Source organism: Bombus affinis, chromosome 3 (genome assembly GCF_024516045.1).
Source record: "Bombus affinis isolate iyBomAffi1 chromosome 3, iyBomAffi1.2, whole genome shotgun sequence".
Taxonomy (NCBI): Eukaryota; Metazoa; Arthropoda; class Insecta; order Hymenoptera; family Apidae; genus Bombus; species Bombus affinis.
In genome coordinates this window covers 16,227,062-16,253,830 of record NC_066346.1, presented here as the reverse complement: position 1 = coordinate 16,253,830, position 26,769 = coordinate 16,227,062, and the positions used below count along the sequence as shown (strand labels likewise).

Below are 26,769 nucleotides of genomic sequence, written 5' to 3'. Positions count from 1 at the left end.
GTTCCGTGAGTTCATTTAGTTTCCTAAAATCAATGACTATCCTCCATTTCTGTTTTCCTGAGGCGTCTAATTTTTTCGGAACTACCCATACCGGAGAGTTATAAGGGGAATCGGATTCTTCTATGATATTTTTCTTTAACATGTCTTCTATTTGTCGCGAAATTTCGCCTCGATGACATTCCGGTGGTCTATACGATCGTGTGTTAATGATTTTATCTTTGGTTAATGAAATTGTGTGCTGGGTTAAATTAGTACAGGGCAAAAGGTCAGTTTCTAAATTAAAGATGTCAACGTAGTGGAGAATAATCTTTTCTATGGATTCGCGGATTGGCTTTTCAATGTGATCTGTTCTCACTAGGCTTTTTAGTTTTGATACGTTGGAAACGTCATGGAAATTTTGAATATTACTAGAAATTTCAATGTTTTGCTCACCAGTGTTGATAAAACATACTTTAGTTGGTTTGCCTTCCAGATAGATTGTTTGAACTCTGTTTTCTCCAGGAGTTAATTGTATTGGTTTCTGAAATAAAATGGTTTTGTCATTTAGTCGGATTCTGTCATTGGATATTGAATAGTTATACTTCTCTAAACATGGTAGCCCAATGATTCCGTCTTCGATGATTGGGAAGTTGTCCGGTACTATGTGAAAGATGTGGTCTTGTCCAAAAATTCGTTTCGTTACGTATTCGTTCGTTTCGTATTTGTCTCGTCCCATAGAAAATTTTTGTCTAGGCCCTATTTGTATCGCGTTGACAGTTTTGTTACGTTTCACTAGGTTTATCTCTGCTCCTGTGTCGACCAGAAATACTCGCTCTGTGGTTCGGGTTGACAAAGGCATTGTGAGTAATTTTCCTGTGGTGATGTTGACTCGTATGTTTCGCGCGGTTCGTCTATACTCTGGTTCGATGTTACTTCTCGTGTTTCGTCCCTTTCCTGGACTGCTTGAATTCTTGCGGGTGGTCGGTCGTACTGGCTCGGTTGTAGAAAATTTTGGCATTTGCTAGCCATGTGTCCCAGCTTTCCGCATTTGAAACACTTCAGTTGCGCGCGTTTAGCGGGTGGCCCATTCTCTACTCGGTCGAATGTGGTAGGTTTCTGAGCTACTGGTGCGTTAGGCGATCTAGATAGTGTATTAGATCGTCTTACCTGCATTGATTCAGTTCGCTGTCGAGTGCCGAAGCGTGCAGACGTGTCTCTAGTGCCCAGTGAAGTTCGAAAGTAACACGTGTCACCCAACCGTCGAAAGTGAACACAACGTGCTCCTATCTTCCCAAGTGTTTCCTATCCGCCAGAGAGAAGAAAAGCCTACGCACCTAACCCCAACCCGATCCCTGAAGCATAGCCTCACGACTAGTTATTCATATTGAAATAGCTAGCTCGATGATGGCCCAACAATCACGACCAGGCTCGCCTGTGCAAACCCATCACTACCCCGCGCTACTCCCCCCGTGGCAGAAGTTCAGCAGATCCCCCCGTGCCAACGACGCCAATAAGGCGAAAAAACGCAAAACCGAACCATCAGACACAAACTCGAACGAACAGCCATCAACGCAAATTAACACCCACAACAGGTTCGCAATTTTGGAATCCACAAACGACGCCATGGAAACCGCAGGCTCGCCACCTAACCACCACGCACAGAGAAGCCCCCCTCCCCCACCAATATTTATTAATGATGTCATCAACATCCAGACAATGTCCAAGTCCTTAGAGAGAGATATCTCCAAGGAGGACTACAACCTGAAGATAACCAACAACCAGGTAAAAATCCTGCCGACGAATCCAGAAGCCTACAGGAAGCTCACCAAGACACTTAGGGCCCTGAACGCCAATTTCCACACCTACCAACTCAAAGAAGAAAGACCTTTTCGGGTGGTGCTACGAAACATCCACCACTCCGCAGACATCGACGAACTAATATCCGAATTATCTAAACTCGGCCATGAAGTCATAAATGTCAGCAACATAAGGCATAGAGTAACGAAAGACCCGCAATCCCTATTTTTCATCGATTTAAAACAGAAACCCAACAACAAGGAAATCTACAACATCAGTCGCCTAATGAACGCCATCGTAAAATTCGAACCACCGCAAATCAAAAAGGAGATAGTGCAATGCAAAAGGTGCCAAAGATACGAGCACACGCAGAAATACTGCAACCATACCTTCCGCTGCGTCAAATGTGCAGGTACACACCCCACCGACCAGTGCAGGAAATCACCGGAAACCCCAGCGAAGTGCATCCACTGTCAAGGTCACCATCCTGCCAACCACAAAGGCTGCGCAGCCTACAAAACTCTGTACTCAAACAAATACCCCAAACTTAGACCAAAAGAGGTAAATCACCAAACACCCAGCTCGCCGAAATTCATCTTTACCCCAATTCCCCCAACCAATCAAACACCCAGCCCTATCAAACTCACCACTCCCTCAAACTCCTATGCCCAAGCGGTACAAGGCACTCGAAATACACCAAATAGCCACAGGGATCCTCCCCAAAATAGTGCCCCCACCCCACCTAATACAGACAACGTCTCTAGACTTAAAAAGCTAATAGAGAAACAATCAGAGCAAATAAACAATTTGCTATCGCTATTAACACTCATCATGGATAAATTAATACGCCCCGACACAAAATAAAACCAAGACGCATAGCTCTGTGGAATGCCAACGGTCTAGCGCAACGCAAACTTGAGCTATAACTCTTCCTAAAACACCAGCTAATCGACATAATGCTCATATCTGAAACCCACTTCACCGACAAAAACTACCTGAACATAAACGGATACAAGTTCTACCATAGCCAACACCCCAGCGGAAAGGCCCACGGCGGCACCGGAATCATAATCAAATCAAACATTAAGCACTACGAACTTCCACCATTCCAGAAAGACTACCTCCAAGCAACAAACGTAGCAATAGAAGACTGTCATGGTACAATCACCACTTCAGCTGTGTACTGCCCTCCCAGACACTCCATCGCCAAAGAAGACTTCGACTACTTCCTGGACACCCTGGGCAATAGATTCATAGCCGGAGGAGACTACAACGCCAAACACACCCAATGGGGCAGCAGACTGGTTACAGTAAGAGGCAAAAACCTCCACAACAGCATAATAACCAACAACCTCAACTACCTCACCACATACGAACCCACACACTGGCCCACCGACACAAACAAAATACCCGATCTCCTTGATTTCCTCATAACTATAAATATCTCGTCAAGACACGTCCAAATCAATTCCTCGGCGGATCTCTCCTCTGACCATTCCCCCGTGATAGTAACAGTCAGTTCAATTATCATCGAGAATACACCTAATGGCTCCATTCATAACCAACACACCAACTGGCAGCTCTTTAGAGAAGTCTTTACCCACTCAACTTCAGCCTCAACCTCACTAAAAACCAATGAAGAAATCGAAGCAGCCACGGAATACCTAAATGCGAGCATAATAAACGCTATCCGCGTCTCCACACCGGCAAAAACGTCCATCAGCAATCACGAATACCCCCAGTACATATTAAAAAAAATAGCAGAAAAACGTAGACTAAGAAGGATATGGCAGACCCATAGAACACCGGAGGACAAACGCAAACTAAACAACGCAACTAGAAAACTATCCAAAACCATAAAAAACTACAATAATGACCGTTTTCACAAATATCTCGCCAGCCTGTCCCCCACAGCCGACTCTTTTTTTTTGCGTGGGGAGGGGAAAATGCTATTACGCATGCCCAGTGACCCGCATCACTGGGTTATGTGGGAGTCGGTCATGTCGTTGCCATACCCACTAAAAACCCCTCCTCCTTCTTCCTCCGCTTAGAGGGCAGACAACCCCGGTAAAACCTGTCGGCAGTCATCAGGGTTGTCCTTTCGTGCCCCGTTGTATCTACTTCTTCGGGCAGTTACTGCTCATGTCGTCCTCTCAGCCAGTTCAGAATACTGGGCTGGTCTCCTTCTGCGGTTTTTCGTTGTTTCATGTTCTTGCCCTCATTGCTCCGCGTAGTTGTTGTTTCGCTCGTTCTCCTCCTTGCCTCTTCCCAGGCCCTCGCTGTCACCCTCCTGTGGCACATGACGGTCTTGCAGAATTGCCTGAATTTATTCCAGCTCTCGTCCTTGGCGGTCACCGTGGCGATCAGATTGCCCACGTCTATCTTCCCGCCCAGAGCGTTCTCCAGCTCGATCCTTCTGTCCGTCCACTTCGGGCACGCGAAGAGGGCGTGCTCTGCATCGTCGTTCGAATCTCCACAGTCGAGACAGTTGCTGTCGCTGTCCCTGCCAATCCTTTTCCTATAGACATCGAAGCTCCCATGCCCGGTTAGCAGCTGCATGGTGTGGTGATCGATGTCCATCTTCTTTTTGGTAAATAGCAGCGCACTCGGTATTAATTTCTTTGTGATATTTTCCTTTTTGTAGTTGTTCCACTCCTTCTGACAGTCCTCTTGGGCCTTCTTGCGAATCGCCACCAGTTCCTCCTTCAGCTTGCTGCCGTCATCCGTGCCAATCCTGGACCCATGGATCTTGTTCCTCTCGTAGGTCTCTCCGAGCATCTTTATCTTTATGTAAATCGGGAGATTCCCGGTCAACATGCAAAGTGCCGCGTGGGAGACGGTACGGTATGCCGTCGTTGTTATGCACAGGGCCGTTCGTTGTGCTCGTTTCAGCTTTTTCCTGTTCTTATCGATATTCGCTGCTCTAGCCCACACCGGTGCTCCGTAAGTTACGATGGACTCCCACACATTGTAGTAGAGCCTACGAGCCAAGCTGGGCGGCCCGTTGATGTTGGGTAGAATTCCCCTAAGGGCTCCTATTAACTTGTTGGCTCTATTACACACCATCTCGATATGCGCACCGAACCTCCGACTGGAGTCGATGACGACTCCGAGATACCTGATGCGATCGACCGTTTCGATGTCGAAGGAGCCCAACCTGAGTTTCACCACTCTCGGCACTCGCAAGCTTGTGATGAGCATGACCTCCGTTTTTTCTCTCGCCAGGGTGAGCCCGACACTCGTGCACCAATCGTTGGCGATCCTTAGCATCGTGTTGACCTTGGCGGAGGCCTCTTCGTTCCTCCCGACGGAACATGTGATGGCCAGCCCATCCGCGATGGAGGTTGCTCTGACCATTGGCATGTTGTCGAGTCTCTCGAGCAACCGGTCGTATACCAAGTTCCACAGGAATGGTCCGAGGATGGATCCCTGCGGAACTCCCGCCGCCACCTCGTGCTCCACCGTGCCGTGCTGGTTGCTCACGATGATCCTCCTTCCGGATAGGTAACTGCCGATTAGCCTTTTGACCTTCCATGGCAGCTTCCTCTTGTCAAATTCCTCGTATATGCTCTTCCAGCTGAGCGAATTGAAGGCATTGCTAATATCCAGGGTGATCATCACGCAAATTACCTTCTTCTGTTTGCAGATGTTGGCAAACTTCATCACCTGCGTGATGGCATCTACCGTACTCTTCTTCTTTCTGAAGCCATATTGCCTCCGATGGAACGGGTCCATTCCGTTGAATCTCTCGATGATCTTCTTAAAGCATTTTTCCCAGATCCTGCTCATGGTTGAGAGTATGCTTATCGGCCGGTACGCGTTAGGGAGACTGGGATCCTTTCCCGGCTTCCTTAGCAGTATTACTCTGGCCGTCTTCCAGCAGTCTGTGATCCTTCCTGATTCGGTGATGCCGTTGAACGCCCTTGTCACGATCTCGCTCCTGCGACTCGCTATCAGCTTCGCGATCTCGCCCGGCACGCCATCGACTCCTGCAGCCTTCTTGGTGTTCATTCTTCCGGCGGCATCGACGACATCGCCTTCGCCGATGGCGACGCTGAGGCTAATATCTCCTTCTTCTTCGGTCTCTGCCTCTTCGCGGCCCTCATAATGGGGTGGTCCGTGTCCCAAGGTGAATAGCCTCTGTAGGACTGCCTTCACCATGTCGATCGGCATGTCGTTGGTTGGTCCCTTGCTTTTACATTTCTTCATGACCGTGCGATAGGGTTTGCCCCAAGGGTCGCTCTCCAGTATCTTGCAGTATTCTGCCCAAGCTGTTTTTTTTTCTGCGGGCGATCTCCTTTTTTAACTGCCTTCGGATCTCCTTGTAGGCGTTGACGAGGGGCTCGGTGTTGCCGGCATTCTTCTTCCTTTCTCTCGTCACCTTCCTGAGCGCTTTGTGCGCCAGCGCTCTCAGTTCCGCGATCATCGGGTTCCACCAGTAGTTCGCGTACTTGCGGCTCGCCGCACAGTTCGATTTCCTTAGCATCCCTTCGCACGTACCTTCGATGCTCTTTTGCAAGGACTCGGCCCCATCCGCTCCGATAGCCGCGTTGAGGTCCTCCTTCTTTAGTGTGTCGTCGAATCTGCTCAGGAACTCCTCCGGCGACATGTCCTTGGTCACGTACCTGTAGAACTTCGATACGGTCCGGGTCTTCCTAGCCTTAAACCTGTGGAGCACGTACAGATGGTCCGAGGCCGAGTATTTGTCCAAGAGCGCGCTTCCGGCGTGTATCTCGCTGACCTTGTTGGATACGCTTATTATGTCGGGGAAGCTCGTCTTCCCGTTCATGAAGAAGGTGTACTTTTCCTTGAGCCTCACTGGAAACACCCGGTGGCCGCTTAGTGCCTCCATTAAGACTCTCCCTCTCATGTCTGTGGTCGATCCTCCCCAACAGGTTGACTTTGCGTTGAAGTCTCCGGCCACGAAGACCTTGTCGTGTCTTCTAGCAACGCTCTTCGTCATAGTCGACAGCGTGTCTATGTATTTGGATTATGCTAGCTTATTTGTGTTGGGCGAACAGTATGCGCTGAAGCAGAAGTCGTCGCCGACGCGGACGCCCACTATCCCGTCGCTCTTGACCTCTGTTGTTTCATCAGGCAGTTTGCCATTGAGGAGTGTGACCCATATCGAGGCTTCTCCTTTGGTGTCATTAAACCAGTGCGGTAGCTGCCTGTTCGGCTCGGAAATTATTATTATATCCGGCCTAAGTTCGATCGCGCATTGGTGCATCATATCCTGCGCCAGCTTGCATCTGTTGAGGTTTATCTGCAGTATCCTCATTTATACGCTTTCAACCGCGTTCTATATTCTGGACAAGCCAGGGATCCGGTTACGTGGTCAAATTTCACTCCTTTCCCCTTGCTGCAGATGGAGCAGCAGGGTGCGTTGACGCAGGCAGCTATCGTGTGATCTTTGGCTCCGCACTTCCTGCAAATCTCCTTTCCAGGGCTTATCGCCGTGCATTTGTTCGCGATATGCCCGAACATGTGACATCTGAAGCACTTTACCACATTGGGTAGTGCCTTTATCGAGGCTATCGTCAAGCCGGTTCTGATCTTCCGGCTCGCCCCCTCTTTGGCCAGATAGGCTTTCGGCATCGTCACTATTGCCGATTGGGTGCCCCACGGCGCCATTTTTAGGGTCTTTACTTCAACCTCGGTGATGTCGCTTATGCCCAGTTGCATTACTATCTCCCTGGCTAGTTCTTCCTTGCCTACGAGCGGGTCTATATCCCTGATCTCTACGGATGTCTTGTCGCGCATTGGTAGCGCTCTCACCTTGCCTCTTAGCGCCGTGTTCATATCCGCCGCGGTCTTTTTGGCGTTGCTACCTGCTTTCAGCTCGATCAGAATGTCACCTGTTCTGGTCCTCCTAATTCCACAGCTCTCTTTTAGGGTCTCCCTTACCCCCATCAAGTCTTTGTAGACCTGGATCCACTCCTTGTCTTGCCCTACTTTGACGAGGATGGCTTCGGGTCTGCTACGTATCCTCATCGGTCCCTCCGGCCTCTTTGGCTTGTCCAATGCCGCCCTTCCTTCGTTCGCCTTCCTGACCACCGTCGGGGTGTCCGTTCTTTTTCCTCTCCTTCCGCGGACAGGGATCCAGTCTTCCTTTACATCGCTGTCCGTGCAGTCCGTAGTCGCTTTTGCCGAGCTGTTGCCGGCACAGGCTCCTGCGTAGGAGGCCTCCACGGTCGTTGGTCTCTTTCTCTTGGTGTCGCCCTTCCCCTCGACGGGCGATATCTCCTACCTTTTTCCTTCCTTCTCCTCACTCCTCCCCGGAGGGGTGGTCATCCTGGTGGCCGTGACTGTCTAGCGTTCCTCTTGAGCCTCATCTCGTCCAACATCGAGTGGAGCTTGATCGCTTTTTTACTGATAGCGTCCCTCCTTTTCTTGATGTCGGTATCCTTTTTGCTCATGAGGTGGAGTCTGCTACCTATGCATTGGATTTCGCGGAGGACTTCTGTGATGATTTCCGTCATCGCCTTGCATTCTCTCATTTTGATGACGATACTGTCCTCGTCATTGCATTTGGTCTCGGCCGTTGCTCTGTTCGCCATGGCCTTCCTCCTGAGACATTCCCTTGGTGCCGCCGCTTCGCTGCCGCTGTCCGACATTTCCGCCGGTGTGTCTAGCTCCGAGGTGCTGGCCGCTTCGTCCCTCGTTGCCATCGGCTGGCTCCTGGCCAGGCTTCTCGTTGTCTTGCACGCGCTCCCCTCCACTGGGGACTTTCTCATATTTCTGGTGATCTTGTCACCTTTCAAGATTTTTTCCTTGGCGATTCGGGTCGCCTTTTCGGTGGGTGGTGTCTTTTCCTTGTGTGCCTCCATTGGCATCTCGACATCCTCGATGATTCCCGCGATGTCTTCATCAAAATTCGAGGTATCTTCTTGTGCTTTTCTTGCACATCTTTTCCTCTGTGACAACTGCAGGTGTTTCTTGGTCCCCGGTCGTGTTTACCGAACGAGGGGAGGCCCTGGGATCGACCTTCCCCTCGCCGTTCGTCCGGTCGCTGGGTGACCGTCAGGTCGAGCCTGGGACGCTACTCCAATCCCCGACGGGGCCTGGAAGCTCCGAAACCCCCTGAGCCGTAAGTTTACTTACCTTATAGTACTTGTCCATATTGTATTTGTATCTTTAATATACATATATATATATGTATGTATGTTTGAAATGGATGTCCTTCAACGTAGCCGGTCGTCGTATAATCCCACTGTATCCTTCCGCGTGTATGCGATTCGTGTCCTAAATAAACTTGCCGATGTCGTCGTAAAGTCGCCAGTCGTATGACTGATGACCGGATATTTCTAAAACTAGCAATGTCACTATCACTCTGCGACGCGGGGAGTTTTGACTGGCCCTCCACGGGGGCGCTCTCCACCACTCCTTGGTTACCCAGGTAGCCCGCACGGTGGCGCTTCTGTCGCGCGGCCCAAGATGGCCTCCGCTCTGCCGCTAACCTCACTTTTCACACACAGTACTTTCAATCGTTTCTCTCGCCTCTATACCAGCGAGCTCCCCTATTTCTTGTATTCCCACTCATTCCGGAGCACTAGAAACTTCACTTTCGTGCACGTTTCGGCCCGAATTCTTTAATTTACCCAGATATTTCGGTTATGCCTACAGAGCGACGTGCACGTGTCCGTTCTGCTTGCCGCCATCATTTGATCCCCCCAACAGCCGACTCAAACTACTCACTATGGAAAGCCTCCAGGAAACTCACGCGCCCCCCACAAATAATACCTCCAATCCGCCGTCCGCAGGGTGGATGGGCGCATAGCCCTATAGAAAAAGCCAACCTATTTGCCAAACACTTGACTGAAGTATTCCAACCCCATTCCTCCATAGCTGCAGCGGACGTCACCGAATACCTGCACACTCCCTTCCAAATGTCCCCTCCTATTGAACCCTTCACTTCTGCAGAGATCATAGAAGCAATCAGTCGCCTAAACCCCAAACTCACGACCTAATAGGAAATAAAGCAATCAAGGAACTTCCCATAAAAGGGATTGCACTCATCGCATCAATCTTTAACGCCATCCTCCGCCTTGAACACTTTCCTAAGGCGTGGAAAATCTCACTAATCACCCTCATCCCCAAACCCGGTAAACCAATATATGAAACCAGCTCCTATCGCCCAATCAGTCTTTTACCTGCCCTGTCTAAACTATTCGAGAGAATGCTCACGAATCGTCTCCTTCCACTCGTAGAAGAATTGAAAACACTCCCAGACCACCAATTCGGCTTCCGAAAACAACACTCAACAGTAGAGCAAATCCACCGCATAAGCCACATGATCAGCCAAACCCTTGAAAAGAAAAAATACTGCTCAGCCGCATTCCTAGACATCCAACAGGCATTCGATAAAGTATGGCATGAAGGGCTACTCTACAAGCTTAAAAAAATCCTACTCCACCCATACTACTCCATCTTAAAATCCTACCTAACCAACAGACAACTCATAGTTAAATGTCTAGACGCCACTTCCGCAACATTCCCAATAGAATCTGGCATACCAAAAGGTAGTTTCCTCGGACCCCTACTGTTATCCATCTACACTGCCGACTTACCCATATCAATCGAGGTAACAATAGCAACATTTGCCGACGACACAGCACTATTAGCTACCCACGCAGACCCGGCAATTGCCTCATCCACTCTCCAGCGAAGTCTCGACTCCATGGAAAAGTGGTTCCAAAAATGGGGTTTTAAAATAAACGAAAAAAAATCCTCCCGTGTAACCTTCACGCTCCGAAAACAAACCTGCCCCCAGGTCACCATTAACAACGCAATAATCCCAAGCAAGGACTCCGTAAGATACCTGGGCATGACCCTGGACAGGAGGCTAACTTGGAAAAAACATATCTCAGAAAAAACAAAGCAACTAAAGGAAAAACTAAGAAAATTCTGTTGGCTCACGGGCTGACGCTCCAAACTAAACATACAAAACAAAATAACCCTCTACAAGGCCGTACTAAAACCTGTCTGGACCTACGGAATCCAACTATGGGGAACAGCAAGTAACTCCAACATTGAAATACTCCAACGCTTCCAATCGAAAACGCTAAGATCCCTATTAAATGCACCCTGGTATGTTACCAACGAAACAATCCACCGTGACCTCAAGATACCTACAGTCAAAGATGAAATACACAAGTCCAGAAGCAGATATATCACAAGAGTCAACAACCACCACAACCCACTAGTCACCCAACTACTGGACACGACGGACCAGATCCGCAGACTAAAAAGAAAATACCCACTAGATTAAATCCTTAGTTCTACTAGAATCAACAATATAAAGCTATTATAATCCATGTCATTGTACCACGCCAAATTATGTTATTGAAAATTCTCAACGAGAATTGATTGTAAATATTCTAATAAATAAAAAAAAAAAAAAGAAAAAAAACCTGCATTGATTGATTGTTGCGGCGATTACTAGCGGAAGGCAAGCGACTACTTGACCAATTGGCTTGCCGTTCTTTTCGTGAGTAGCGTTCTAAGTCGGCTGCTTTCTTTTCAGCTTCTTCAAGATTCAAGGGTTCAATGATTAATAATGTTCGGCCTATTTCGCGCCTGAATCCCTTTAGGTACACACGGACAATCTTCTTTGTAGTTTCTTCGATCATTAGCTTGCGTAGAAGTGGTTGTGGGTACTCGTTGGTTACTGCGTACAGTAAACGGTTGAGTATTCTTCTGAACCGAATATTAAAACTCTGCACTGATTCTTCCCGTCCCTGTCTCAACTCTTTTAATTGTTCCCGATATTCTTCCGAAGTCACTTGAGCTGCCACATTGTTCCTCAGTGCGTTGTACAGATCACTGTAGCACTCAATGGGGATGTTGCGGATACTTTGAGCTGCTTTTCCTACGATTTTTTCTGCCTTTATTGCTTTTAGCAATAAATCTTGCTCCATGCAACGGTCTTTCATACTGCTCACTTCTTTGATAAATTCTTCCACACCTACATCATCGTCTCCGTTGAGCATTGGAATACAACGTATTGCATCCTTAACTCACAGAGTGGAAAGAGCGGGTGGAAAATAGCCTCTTTCTTCAACCTCGGGTTGTTCGGTGTCGATGTGCGCAGGTGGAATGACTGGAATCGTTAACCCGGTCGGTTCGCGTGCCCTAACCGTACTCCCGGTGCGATTAATCGCTGTCGATTCACTTTCGTTGCTTTCAGTAATGATGGAACCAGAATCATCGGTCGCAAGGGATCCGAACCCAGTCCGTAGCTCTGCGACGGTTCTCCTAATATTTCCGATTTCTGCTACCCAGCATCTATTTGTTTCGTCACTTTGCATAGACAAACGTAACATATCCTCTTGTAAACGGGCAATACTCTCTTGCTGTTTTTGAATGCTATCCAATATTGTTCGCAACGTTGGATCCGTTGAGGTAGAAGTTTGAGATTCGTTTGTCTTAGACATCTTCCTGCTTTCGGGCGAAGATGAGTCTTGGCTACTGAAGCTAGATTTTCTTTCACGGTAACGTACGAAGGAATCCAGTTTACCTTCCTTTGTCACTTCACTCGGTTCGTGATAGTTACTTCGTTGTTGCGGATGACCGTAGTCCCAAATAATTCTATCTTCCGTAGATGATGAATGTCTTTTGGTTTCCGAACAAACACTTTTCACTATCCTGGCAGTAATCGCCAAAAATGTCACGTAAAATAAAAAGCAGGAGGCTCGAACGAAAAGAAAAAATTAAGATAACAAAAAAACAAGAGAATTTATTTCTGAATTTACACTGACTGCGATTTTGTTCTGAGCTCCAGCCGTGACTTTCCAAGACTGAAGCTCTTACAATTTGACTTTCGGTAACATCTGTTTCTTCTTTGTTTGTCATCCCTCAATATCCCCACTACCCTGTAGGCGTACGTGACCGTTGTCACACTTCTAGGACATTCGGTGGAAGGACCGTTAGGATACAGATGACTCATTAGGCACTTCGGCGATATACATTGTCGCCAAGGCCGCCACATCTCTATCTCCATCATCGGTCCATCGGATTTGAAGTATGCCGGTCGTGACAAGAGCAAGGTCGTTCAAGATGAAATCCTCGGCCCTTGTTAAATCGTCTCGGTCGGGGTCGAACAATGCGTTCGCCAGCATCCTCGTTTCTCGGTGATTGCACATAAAGCTGCCATTACTAGAACTTCAGTGGGCGGTAAGCGCTGGTGCTTTTTCCAGTCTCGCGTTCGCGCTTACTCTTACGCACAGTTCGCCGCTGCACTCGCGTGCGTTTGCAGCCGCGTTCATCCGTCCATGTGGCTGCCAGTCGTAGCACGAAGCTCGTTCATCGCGTTTACTCCACTTTTTCGTCGAAACCTTCTGTCCGGGGGTATCGCGATCGACCCGAGATCCGATCGATCTCGTCTTATCCTTCCGTCCTTTTCGCGAAAGTCGTTCGAATTTCTCTGACGCGCGCGTGGAAAATACTGGCGCGAATCTTCGAGTTAGTGAGAATCTTTGGCTCGAATTTGATGATTCGTTCGCGTGGGAATCGCACGGCGAGGCGTGCGATTGTCGCGATCGCTCTTATCGCTCGCTCCACTTACGTTCCGCTTCGTTCTACCGACTACTAGTTTGCTGCATTCCCGGTTACTTTACTGGTGGTGAATCGTTAATCGACGCGAGTTACCGCCGACGAGTTTGTTACGATACGCAAGTACAGTGGAAAAATGAGTTTAGCGAAACAGTTTCGTAAAGCTAAACGATTGGACGAATCGAAAGGAATTGGAAGTCGTTCTAAGAATTCTGTTCGAAGACAGCTTTGAGAAGGCGAACGGCGATTGAAAAAAGAAGAAATTGAAAGACGTCGAAGGAAATCGAGAAACGTTCGAATTCAACGAGGCAGTTTCGTACGCCTAGAGAGGACGATCGAAGGAAATTGAGAAAGATTCGTCTGTAATTTAAGATTCTGTATCAATTTGGTATAAATAGGTCGAGCAAATATTCACGGTTAATCTTTTCGATAAAACACTACCTACAAAACCACTGCATTCTATGATTTCATTTCATCTCTGGTGTACCGTAGAATCCGTCCCGAAAACCAACGATTCACCTTCGTATTACTTCCGCGCGAGCTACGTGATGAAGCGCGAGACATTGAAAATGTTAGAACGCGAGAGTATCGTCGCATCCGCGTCTATATGACACGGCGTTTCGAACGCGTTACGTACCGGCGAAATGAAATGAGAATATCGGGTCTGCGAATTAGCTGCTTTCATTGCGATAACTACGTCTGCGAGTGAACGAGCATGCCTGGCGAGTTTTGGGTAGCCAGAAAATCCTATTGAAATTTCGATCAAAGCGCGCGAGACATGACGCGATCGAAACTTCCCAGTTTTCTCCTCGCCACGTGGCTGCTCGGCACGATCGCTACTAAGTCGCGAATGAGCGACTTTCTGCAAAGCTTGCAGGAATACGAGATCGTTTACCCTCGAGTGATCCCGAATGAGAGCGCGCGGAACAGAAGATCGACCCACGAATACCGAGAAACTTGGCGCGAGTATCTTCACCAAGAGCCGGTGTTCCTCGAGATCAGCAACTGGACCTTAAGGACCATGGCCAACGATCCATTGATACTGTCGTCGAATTTCACCGTGAATTGGGTGCGCCAGGGTAAAACCAAGTCCGAGCGACGTAACGCCAAGGCGAACTGCGATCTTCGACAAGGCAGCTTGGAAGGAGACGCGAGTTCCTTCGTCGTCGTGACGATATGCGAAGAAGAAGTGTACGCCTTGATGTTGATCGGGCAGAGATCGTTCTTCGTTCAGCCGCTGACGAATGGCCAGCATGTGATGTTTCAGCCGAAAAACGAAAAGTGGTGGTCGATCAGGAATAATTCGAGCTTCGTGTCTGTGAATCCGGAAAATCCTGCAGGTGAGAAGGATCGTTATCGCGATGGCTTTTCATCTTTCGTTAGACGGTTGGATGTAGGTGATTGGTTGATCGATTTACCGACTTCCTTGCCAATTATGTTATAAGCTTCTTACTTTGCGATCCGCCGTTAATTGCTTCTTCTATTCTAAAATTGACTCTGATCGTGATACTGTAAGAACTGATAGCGTCGATATGATAATACCATACATAGAGTATGAGAGTAATCGTAGTACAAACGAATATATATATATTCGGTTTAATAAATTTAATTTAATAAATTTAAACCGTCAAACAGGAAGGGCTTAATCTGCAGGCAAAAAGAAGAAAAAGAAATAATCATTTACAAAGCGAACGACCATTAGCTAATTCCAATTTGAAAATATAGCTAAAGTCAAAGTCATTTTGAACAAATGTTTCCTGTACGCGTTACCGTTTGGCATGGACGAACGTCTCGGACGTTGATGTCCGTACATTTATATATATGTCGGATAGAAGTCAGGATTAAGGAGATGGGCGTTTAATGAATTTTCATTAGGGTTGGCCATTGCCGTGATACGATGGAGAGTTTATTAGCACAGACTTATTAACAAGATTAGGCACTCGTAGCACTAGTGATAATGACCTTAGGTTCGAAACGAATCCGCAGTCCACGGGACTCTTTTATTCTTTACTCGTAGGCAACGCCTAGGTGGTACTCTCAGTTAGCCCGCGAAGTAAGCACTCTATCGAAATGATATCTTAGTCGATGAAATCGTACTCGAAGCTCTCACGATGACACTGTCTAGGAAAAATTGCCCCACTCTCTAGCGACACCAGGTCTTTTATATTCGTGGAGACAAGTCTTCGTTCAGAGAGTGAGGGAAATTGCCGTTGTTGTTAATTAGTCAGTCTTTGGAAGTGTCCTTCACGGAAAAGACTGTTTGCCTATTTTCGTTAATCAAGGTTTAAGGTTTATGACGGGTCGATGTTTTGCGAATATGTCTCGACAACCGGCAATCGACCTACCCATAGAATGGGGTCTGCTTATGACGAGCCATGAGACAGAAATCGTTAGTATGCTTACTGTCAAGTGCCGTTACAACTATTTCTTTTTATGGAGGGCTATAGACTTTTTCATGACTTTGTTAGAAAAACGTTCGTCCCTTGACCGCGGCTACGTTCGGTGACTGGTTGTCACCTCGAACCCAAACTCATTCTCATAGATTGCAGGCAATTACAATCGGGCTGAAGGACGGTGATTGTTTAACTACGGCTATGGTGAAATCCAAACTACAATATTAGGGGTTTTTCCCCGGTTTCAACGGAAGGCTCCGGTGTCGGAGCCTTATATATATATGTCGGAGATGTCGGACATATATATATGTCGGACATATATATATGTCGGAGATGAAAGAGCACCGGAGCCTTCTCCTCGGAACATTGGGAAGACACCTAGTACTGTAATTTAGATTTCACCATAGCCGTATTAAGAAAACCGTTGTCATTCGATCCGACTGTACTTATTCGAGATTTATGATAGTGAGCTCGGGCTCGAGGCGACAACCAGTCGCCGAACGTAGTCGCGGTCAAGGGGATGAACGTTTTGTTTAACCAAGGCAGGAAGTAACTCTATAACTCTCCTTAAAAGAAATGCTTGGGACAGGGTGCGATGGTAAATGTCTCAATGGTTTCTGTCCCGTGGCTCGCCACACGCAGACTATGCTTCGAGTAAGACGATTACCAGATGTTGATGCGTCTCCACAGTACATGTTCGGCTAGCCCGAGGACCTGCTATAAATCTTAAGATCTGTTTAACTAAGGTCCTTCAAACCGACAAACAGTCCTCGTTCCAACTACGAGAAAATAGGAGAAATCTATTTTTCTCACGAACGACGCTTCCTCTTCTCGAACTTTCTCTTAAGGGCGGCTAGCACCCTTCCCTAACCACCAACATGGAAATTGACCAATTAACAGTAACGCCAATTTCCCTCACTTTCCGAATGAAGGCTTTTCTCCACGAATCCGATGATTTCGTGCCCTTGGGCACACCCATCATAGTTTTCCTCGACAGCGTTACCGTGATGGAGAACCACTCTCCGGTACGATCTCAAAGACGATTCAAGTAACTCTCAGATACGTAGTGATTGCCTCGTGCATTAACATTGAGTACAACTTAGACGCTGAGGAAAAGTAGAGTCCGTCATCCCCTTGACCGCGGATTCGTTAGTGAGCCTAGGATCATTGTCATTAGCTTCTCGAGTACCTAATTATCCGATTACTTGTCCAATTCCATCATAGTCATATTTGCACTAGTAAATATCTCCTCTATTGCATAATGATCACGTCTAGCGCCAATAGGGATTCGTTTCACGCCCTCGACCCTAACTCAAATCTTAACGACGACCCGACATCAGAAGTGGGATCCGTGCCGATTATAACAGTGCTAGAACTTACGATCATCGTGCTCAAGTCGCAAGTCGTGCGCAATTCAGTCGCTAGTGCAAATCGAGTGTGAAACCTAACAATTATCGCTACCACGTTTTAACCCTTAAAATCGCGTGCTCCGACTCCGCTGCATGGGGCGCAGCTGCCAACCTGATTATGGAAGGAAACTATAATTTCAATAACGAGTGGCGAGTCGACTTCTACGTACTGGAAGCACCAACGGATAGATCAAGTCATCTGGGTGAGTCGTTTCCATTTTACTCCGATTCGGGAGCCGAGCGTTCACTAATTAAAGTGTCCGCGGCCTCGAGATTTTCTGGCAAAGGGATGACTGACATATTAGTAATGCGAGGAGTAGGGAATACCTGTATTAAACATACGCCTCCCATTTGTTCATTGTGTGTATTAATGATTTTTACATCGAAGATAATTTCTCATGTCCTTGCTGATAGTTATTTGAAATATGATGTCGCGATTAGTTGCGGAACTCTAAGTCTGGGTTTTGACGTAACATTACACAAAATAGCCTCGCTATGTGTAAAACAAAAATGATTGGTGTCTGTAATGAAACCACTGCAAACGAGATCGTCGTTAATGAAGTTGACGCTGATGTACATGGTAATAATAAAAGTCGATCAATTTCGCTTCTCGACAAATTCAAAGATTCATTCGTTACGGGTTTCCTACGTATTCGCGTAAATGCAGGCCGGTTAGAAATACGATTAACTGATCCTAACACCACCGTAGGAGGAAGTCCTTATAGACTTAGCGAGGAGGAGCGGAGAGCGGTACGTGAGAAAATAAGCGTTCTAATTAAAGCAAAGATTATAAGGCCTAGTAATTCGCCATTAGCGAGCCGTAACTCGTGAAGAAACAAAAACGGCTCAGATAGATTACGAATGGATCCCCGAGATCTAAATCAAAGTATCGTCAAGGATCGGTACCCTTTACTCCTTATTGCGGATCAAGTCGCGAGATTGCAAGAGGCGAGATATTTTATTAGCCTGGATATGGCCAGCGGGTTTCACCAAATTTCTATTTATCCTAATCCAACGGAGTTTACAGCGTTCGTTACCCCGACAGACAATGTGAGTAGATAACGATGCCGTTTGGACTGAAAAATTGCACCGTCCGTCTTTCGAAGGGTCATTCGCAAAGCCTTAGGTGACCTCGCTCATTCGTATGTTGATATTTATTTCAATGACGCCCTAATTATTGCCAACTCGATAGATCAAGCTTTAGAAAGATTGAACACCGTATTAGATACCCTCGTAAAAGCCGAATTCTCTTTTAATTTTGCGAAACGTTCTTTTCTAAAGACATCGGTGCTCTATTTGCGATATGTAATTCATAACGGAGAAGTTCGTCCTAACCCGGGTAAAATACACACCTTAAGTTCTTCACCTGTGCCAACGACCGTTACACAGTTCAGGCAGTTCATAGGGTTAGCTCCGTACTTCCGAAAATTCATCCCTAAATTCTCACAGATGATGAAATCCCTGTATGCGCTCATCTCAGATAACAGAAATATAACTTGGACAGATAGACACGAGAAAATAAGACAACAGGTAGTTTCCGCCCTGACCGACGCGCCGGTGCTAACGATATTCAACCCCAATTACCCGATAGAACTACATACTGACGCTAGCTCGGAGAGTTACGGGGTGATTTTGACGCATCAAGCCGAAGGTAAGAACAAGGTAATAGGGTATTACAGTAAAAGAACCAGCCCCGCGGAATCCAGATATCACTCCTATGAACACAATACATTAGCTATCGTAAACGCCGTAAAACATTTCTGTCACTATCTATAGGGACGGGAATTTCTTGTCGTCACGGATTGAAACTCGTTGAAAGCATCGAGTAATAAAGTACATTTAAATGACAGGGACCATAGGTGATGGGCTTACTTGCAGACTTTTATTTTTGACATTATGTATCGGGAAAGTAAATGGACGGCTCACAAATTTCTTGTCGCGAAACCCCACAGGCGTTGACCCTATTAAATTCGACAAAATCAAAGAGAAAATAGTTGACTGGCCGAAATTTCGGAAGATTGGCTATTAGCGGGACAACGTTGTGATTCTCAAACCTTGGAAATCGTCAAGGGATTGCAAAACGATGGACTCGCGGAAGACATCGCGAATACATACGAATTACGGTTCGGTACTCTGCACCGTAGGATACAAAGAAAAGGCAGGATTCTCTGTGTACCTATAGTCCCAAGATGTTTTAGATAGTCTGTTATTAACCATGTGCACCAGTCAATTATGCACTTAGGTTGGGAGAAAACGCTGGAGAAACTATACGAGTATTACTGGTTCGAAGGGATGGCGAAGTACGTTCGCCGATTCATTGAGAACTGTCATGCTTGTCAAGTTTCGAAAGCTAGTTTAGGTAAGATACAAGCCGAACTGCATCCTATACCTAAGACCAGCATACCCTGGCATACGGTCCACATGGACATAACAGGCAAGTTGAGTGGTAAAAGCAATTCAAAGGAGTACGTCATTGTTTTGATCGACGTCTTCACTAAATTCGTATACCTGCATCATACTCGTAAGATAGATTCCCTTAACACCATTAAAGCGCTTAAATCCGCTATATTTTTATTCGGGAGTCCCTGCCGGATAATACCAGATCGGGGAAGATGTTTTAAGGGTAAAAGAATTTCGAGAATTCTGCGAAAGCAAACGAATTAAAGTTCACTTGATAGCGATCGGTGCTAGTAGAGCCAATGGGCAGGTAGAGCGTGTTATGGGTACATTGGAAAATATGTTCACGGTAGTAGAGACGACCGGGCGGCCGCGGCAAGACGCGATTGGGGAAATACAGTTAGCTTTGAATTGCACCACCAACCGCGTGACAAACTCGAGCTCATTAGAACTACTAATAGGTAGAACGGCAAGACTTCACGATCTGTTGTTACCCGATAACATCAAAAGTATCGATATCTCCAATATAAGACGACAGGCAATAAAGTGGATGGAAACTAGTGCTAGGTATGATGAGGATGGATTTGACAAAGCTAAAGCTTAAGCGGTCAGGTTTAACCTCGGTGATTTCGTATTACGCAAGAATGAGGAAAGGAATCAAACCAAACTAGATCCAAAATTTAGAGGTCCACTTGTAATAGCAGAAGTCTTGGAAGGGGACAGGAATATCCTAAAGACATTAGACGGTAAGCGATCGTACAAATACAGTCACGACAGGTTGAGGAAAATGCCAGATGGTCGCATCCCTACTGAGTTGGATGTCTGTAGTGAAGGCAATAACAGTGACCATGACGATATGAGCACTTCGACCTCGGAAGATCAGTAGCACTATGCCAGTAACACCCGGCAGAGCGAGTTCGCACGTGTTTCGGGGAAATAATGTGATAAAGTTCAGAGAGAACGTGTGATGTAGTTCACACGCTTTTTGTGGTAATAGTGTGATGAGGCTCAGTGAGAACATGCGATGTGACTCGCATGCATCTCGGGGCGACAGTGTGATGAGGCTCAGTGAGAACATGCGATGTGACTCGCATGCATCTCGGGGCGACAGTGTGATGAGGCTCAGTGAGAACATGCGATGTGACTCGTATGCATCTCGGGGCGACAGTATGATGAGGCTCAGTGAGAACATGCGATGTGATTCGCATGCAACTCGGGGCGACAGTATGATAAGGCTCAGTGAGAACATGCGGTGTGGTTCGCATGCATCTCGGGGCGACAGTATGATAAGGCTCAGTGAGAACATGCGATGTGATTCGCATGCATCTCGGGGTGACAGTATGATAAGGCTCAGTGAGAACATGCGGTGTGGTTCGCATGCATCTCGGGGCGACAGTATGATAAGGCTCAGTGAGAACATGCGGTGTGGTTCGTATGCATCTCAGGGCAACAATATGGTAAAACTCGGTGAAACCGTGGAACAAGGCTCTATGTGCTCACACGATCTAGAAGACCGAGATCCTTTGGAGTGCGAAATCGAAAATGGTCCATCATGCCGTTACGATCCGACTAATAACCTGCAGGATGCAACTATCACCTTGAATACAAACTATAACGCTACTAATTTTCATTATCTTATATTTCTTTGCTGCCAAACCCCCGAACAGGATTTGTTGCTACACTGGACCCTTGCCTTATTCGAACATCTAGTTGTGAATAATGTCAATTGTATCGAGTCTAATGTTAGGAAACTCAATATTTTAGTTACACACGAGGACGTGTGATAGTCAGAATGGCCGTGTCGGAGATGAAAGAATACTGGAACCTTCCCTTCGGAACTTTGGGAAGACCCCTAGTATTGTAATTTGGATTCCACCATAGCCGAATTAAGAAACTGTTGTCATTCGATTCGACTGTACTTATTTGAGATTTATGATAGTGAGCTCGGGCTCGAGGCGACAACCAGTCGCCGAACGTAGTCGCGGTCAAGGGATGAACGTTTTGTCTAACAAAGGCATGAAGTAACCCTATAGCTCTCCTTAAAAGAAATACTTAGGACGGGGCACGACGGTAAGCATTTCAACGATTTCTGTCCCGTGGCCCGCCACACGCAGACTCTATTCTTTGAGTAAGATGATTACCAGATGTCGACGCGTCTCCACAGTACATGTTCAGCTAGCCCGAGGACCTGCTATAAATCTTAAGATATGTTTAACTAAAGTCCTTCAAACCGACAAACAGTCCTCGTTCCAACTACGAGAAAATAGGAGAAATCTATTTTTCTCACGAACGACGCTTCCTCTTCTCGAACTTTCTCTTAAGGGCGTCTAGCACCCTTCCCTAACCACCAACATGGAAATTGACCAATTAACAGTAACGCCAATTTCCCTCACTTTCCGAATGAAGGCTTTTCTCCACGAATCCGACGATTTCGTGCCCTTGGGCACACCCATCATAGTTTTCCTCGACAGCGTTACCGTGATGGAGAACCACTCTCCGGTACGATCTCAAAGACGATTCAAGTAACTCTCAGATACGTAGTGATTGCCTCGTTCATTAACATTGAGTACAACTTAGACGCTGAGGAAAAGTAGAGTCCGTCATCCCCTTGACCGCGGATTCGTTAGTGAGCCTAGGATCATTGTCATTAGCTTCTCGAGTACCTAATTATCCGATTACTTGTCCAATTCCATCATAGTCATATTTGCACTAGTAAATATCTCCTCTATTGCATAATGATCACGTCTAGCGCCAATAGGGATTCGTTTCACGCCCTCGACCCTAACTCAAATCTTAACGACGACCCGACATATATATATGTCGGAGATGAAAGAACACCGGAACCTTCCCTTTGGAACTTTGGGAAGACCCCTAGTATTGTAATTTAGATTTCACCATAGCCGTATTAAGAAACTGTTGTCATTCGATCCGACTGTATTTATTTGAGATTTATGATGGTGAGCTCGGACTCGAGGCGACAATCAGTCGCCGAACGTAGCCGCGGTCAAAGGGATGAACGTTTTGTCTAACAAAGGCATGAAGTAATTCTATAGCTCTCCTTAAAAGAAATACTTGGGACAGGGCACGAGGGTAAACATTTCAACGATTTCTGTCCCGTGGCTCGCCACACGCAGACTTTGTCCTTCGGGTAAGATGATTGCCAGATGCCAACGCATCTTCACAGTATATGTTTAGCTGGGCGAGGACCCGCTACGAATATTAAGTTTCAATTATACAAAGTCTTTCAAATAGACAAATAGCCTGTGCTCCAACTACGGGAAGATAAGAGAAATCTATCCTTCCACGAACGACGCTTCCCGCTAGCAACTTTTCCCAAGGACAGCTAATATCTTTCTCTAACCACCAACATGGAAATTGACCAATTAACAGCAACTTCAATTTCCCTCACCCTTCGAACGAAGACTTTTCTCCGCGAATCCGATGATCTCTTGGCACTCTCATGATCGTGCCCTTAGGCACACCCATCATAGATTTCTTCGACAGCGTCACCGCGACGGAGAGCCACTCTCTCTAGTGTGATCTCATCGGCAATCGACCTGTCTTTCGTATACGTAATAATTGCCCCTTGCTCTAACATACAGTGTAACTTAGACGCTAACGAAGGGTAAAGTTCGTCATCCCGTTGACCGCGGATTCGTTATTGAGCCTAGGATCATTGTCATTTGCTTCTCGAGTATCTAATTATCGCGATTACTTGTCCAATTCCATCATAGTCATATTTGCACTAGTAAATATCTCCTCTATTGCATAATGATCACGTCTAGCGCCAATAGGGATTCGTTTCACGCCTTTAACCCTAACTCTAATCTTAACGCCAACCCGACATATATATGCATTTCTGATAATCATTTTCAACTCGCACAGGAAAGAAACATCACTGAGGCTACCGTGAATTAAATTCGCGTATCAAGTAACAGGATAGATACGATTCATACGAAGCTTTGCGTCGTTATTCGAGGTAGGAAAAGCTTTAGCAGTGATATCGAGAAAAGCGAAACTACGAAATCATCGCTGTCGTCGAGACAGAAATTGCTGCGAATATCGCGGAAAGCAGAGCGACGGTAAAGAGTATTACAGGAAAAAGTTGTTCGGAATATTAGCCTTGGCAAACATATTTCAAAGCCGTTGAATATGGCGAGATTGTCCGCTTTGTAAATATTTACCGAAAAACATGTCGTACGAAGCTGGGCAATAAACGCGTTTTTCCACAGATACAAACAAGTATCGTACGTATGAAACAAGTAACGACGAATTTTCCATTTCACAGCACGCGACAATTGACCGTATTATCAGCGTTTCGTCAGAGTTTCAAGAACTGCGTTTTCTTTTCTGTATTTATGGTTTCGCAACTGTAAAACGGAAGGTTTATTCTGGAGATGCGAGTTCGCGTGAACAACTAGCGCAACGAGTAAAAACACGCGGTTTTTGCAAATCGATCGAATTGTTAGCAACTGTGTGTACGAGATCGTATTACTCCCATCGTTGATCGATGTCAGGCTTCTATCCGAGCACACGGACAACGTTCTCCAACGACCAATCAAACATACCAGATAATAATTATTCATTGTATCATTATTGTAGCTATTAACGACACGGGCTTGTTGTCGCATGATAAAAAGCATGCAACTGCGCTGACACGATAATACAGCGAACTTTTGCACGCTGCGATGGAAAACGCGTCGTTACCTGTTTCGTACGAACGATACTCGTTTGTAATTCTGTAAAGAAACGTCCGTTGACGAACATTATATAAAGTTCTTCCTTCTTCTTCTTCTTCTTGTCTGTAAATCAACTCCTTACAATTTGACGGTTTAAACACACGGTTTTCGCACACCCCGTATATACAGGATGCAACGGAACAACGTCTGAAAGCGAGAACAACGCGAATCCTTGTGGAAAAATGAAGAAAAAGTATAGGATAAAACGTTCTCATTTTCGACTTGGAGAATCGAGTCTGAAAATTTATCAAGTATACTCGAACTGTATCTGAATATCGGTTCGAATAATAAATTTATTTAATTATATAATTAATTTATTACAAAGGAAATACAATCTGGATGTGAATGTTAAATGGAAACAAATTTTGCTAAGTTGAAAATCGATCGTATCGTAATTACCACGACTCGTTGTTTACAGATTAAAAATCTGTTTTACGAATACGAGGAGCTATATATCTACTATTATTAATCAATTTTTATGAAAAATTTCGTACGATGCGCGGATAAATTCTAATTTGATAAATTGTTGGAAACGTGGAAAATTGAATGCAATAAAATTACGTGGCACGGTTTACACGGTTGCAACTTTATGACCCACTTAGGTCAAGTAGCAATGAAATTTATTGCATATATCGGAAATTCAAGGCACGTAATTGGCAGTTTATAAACAAATTATTTGTTCTCTTAATTAAATTGCCCGCGTCGAAAGCTGTGAAACGTTTTTGTATCGAAATCGAAGAATCCAACATCGCGATCCTATGAATCGAAGAATGCGACGTAAATGTTCGAAGTATGGTTGAGAAACGATAGAAAATTCCAAGTGTTACGCTGTATTTCTCGTTCGATTTAAATCGAAATTTTAATGAGGAACAGCGCCGATTGATATTTAAAAGTGAAACGGTTAAGAGCAACGATACAGGTTTTGTTAAAAGCAATTGGTCTACTTACCTCGCTGTTTAAACGGGTTTGTTTGACGTTACTTTGATCAATTTCCATTGACACTTTTATAGATAGCATTCTTTTTTACGGATGGAAAGCCGTCTGATGGAAATTTGTCTGAAATGTCCGTCGTAAAATTGCATTTTCGCGGGCAACAGAAAACAATGGAATTTTGTACAAAAGCGCAATACTTTAATTAGCGCAAAATTCCATTTTCCCCGCTGGGAAATTGAATTTTCTATTAAAGCGTGATACGTTTAATCAGCGGTGGCGTAATTTCAACAAACTAACAACTGGAATATTGACTTGTCACAATTTTGTGACACCGTATATGTCGTTGATACGTTCCAGTCTGGTCGTATTTACAATTTCAGAAATTTTGCAACTATTTTTTCATTTTATCCGTAACGAGAATAGCGAAGATAAGACAGGCAAACGTGGTAAAACGTTGATAATTCGGTTACAGGGAAATCGAATAAATTTGAAGTTGAAGAAAGTAAGAGAAAGTCGAAACGAAGCAAACGCGATTCCTTAAGCCACGATGTTCAGGGATTTTATAATCTTTCCGGTGACGTCTTCGACGTGGAATACCCAGAAGCTGAGAAATTGATTCTGTACGATGAAAAAGACGATGTCTCCACAGAATACAACGATACAATAGTGGAAGAATTATCGATCGACGTAAATCCTGTTGAGAAATGCTCAGTTGGTATGACCGCTAGTTACTAAAAGGTTACTAGGGTTATGTTGGTACGACTCCTAACGACGCTCTTTTGCCATAGGAGTCGACCACGCCTTAATTGCTAAGACGCATTGGGAGAGTTTAGACGTTTGCTGTGTGATTTGGTGTTTTGTATAAGAGATAAAATAAAAGGTGTGATAACCAATCCGAGTGGATCCGAGATTGATTATCAACCCCAACCTATATAAAATAACAAATCCCGAGGAAATTGGATACTTCTCTGGTCCTAAATGGCAAAGGAACAGATTATCAAGTAAGTCAAATATTTTTCCAAATGCCATTCTTGTACAATCGTTGCTTTTCTACTTACCACGTACAATATAGCGGTTAATAAATTAACGAATCATCGAATATTACTGAAAGAAAGAAATTGTACTGATATTCCAATCTATCGTGTACAAAAGTAATAATAACAGCATGTAATATAAGAATAGCTTATCTTCAGCCTTAAAAGGAACTCGGTTTACAATTATTCTCCCTATTGCGTTCCACTCTCGCTTGATCTTCTACACGTTCATCTATATTTCGCTGTTTTTAATTTATTTTATTATTCCCTGTCTATTACACATATGTATATTGTCCATTGCACGAATCTTTATCTATCTTGCCTAATTTAATGTAAAAAAATAGAAAAATAGAAAAATTTGCTGGAGGAATACGTTTACCAAAATTTGTCAAGAATTTTAAAGAAATTTGCAGGATGAAATTCACGGTGATACCGAATTGATATTTTTGAAATTATACTTTTGAAATAATTATTTATATCATAATAATTATTCCACGAATACTTGCTCGTAGATATTAATTTATGCTTTTAATAA

At 45.4% G+C, this 26,769-nt stretch overlaps 2 protein-coding genes across 8 annotated transcripts in view; one reads left to right on the top strand and one right to left on the bottom strand.

The window, feature by feature from the left end:
• The window catches only part of LOC126914696 (uncharacterized), a 733,243-nt gene that overhangs the window by 445,272 nt on the left and 261,202 nt on the right, over positions 1 to 26,769 (bottom strand). The gene's annotated exons all lie outside the window — the stretch shown is intronic.
• Positions 14,285 to 26,769, top strand: part of LOC126914733 (uncharacterized) — a 64,379-nt gene continuing 51,894 nt past the window's right edge. The window contains exons 1-3 of one of the 4 annotated variants that reach the window (XM_050719108.1): positions 14,285 to 14,669; positions 25,673 to 25,915; positions 25,989 to 26,201. In XM_050719108.1, coding sequence (XP_050575065.1) covers positions 14,351 to 14,669; positions 25,673 to 25,915; positions 25,989 to 26,065 — 639 coding nt within the window. In that variant the 5' untranslated portion in view covers positions 14,285 to 14,350 and the 3' untranslated portion in view covers positions 26,066 to 26,201. Of the gene's footprint in view, positions 14,670 to 25,558; positions 26,202 to 26,769 lie in introns of those variants that run through there. The other 3 variants (XR_007709775.1, XM_050719110.1, XR_007709776.1) reach the window with 3 other exon arrangements.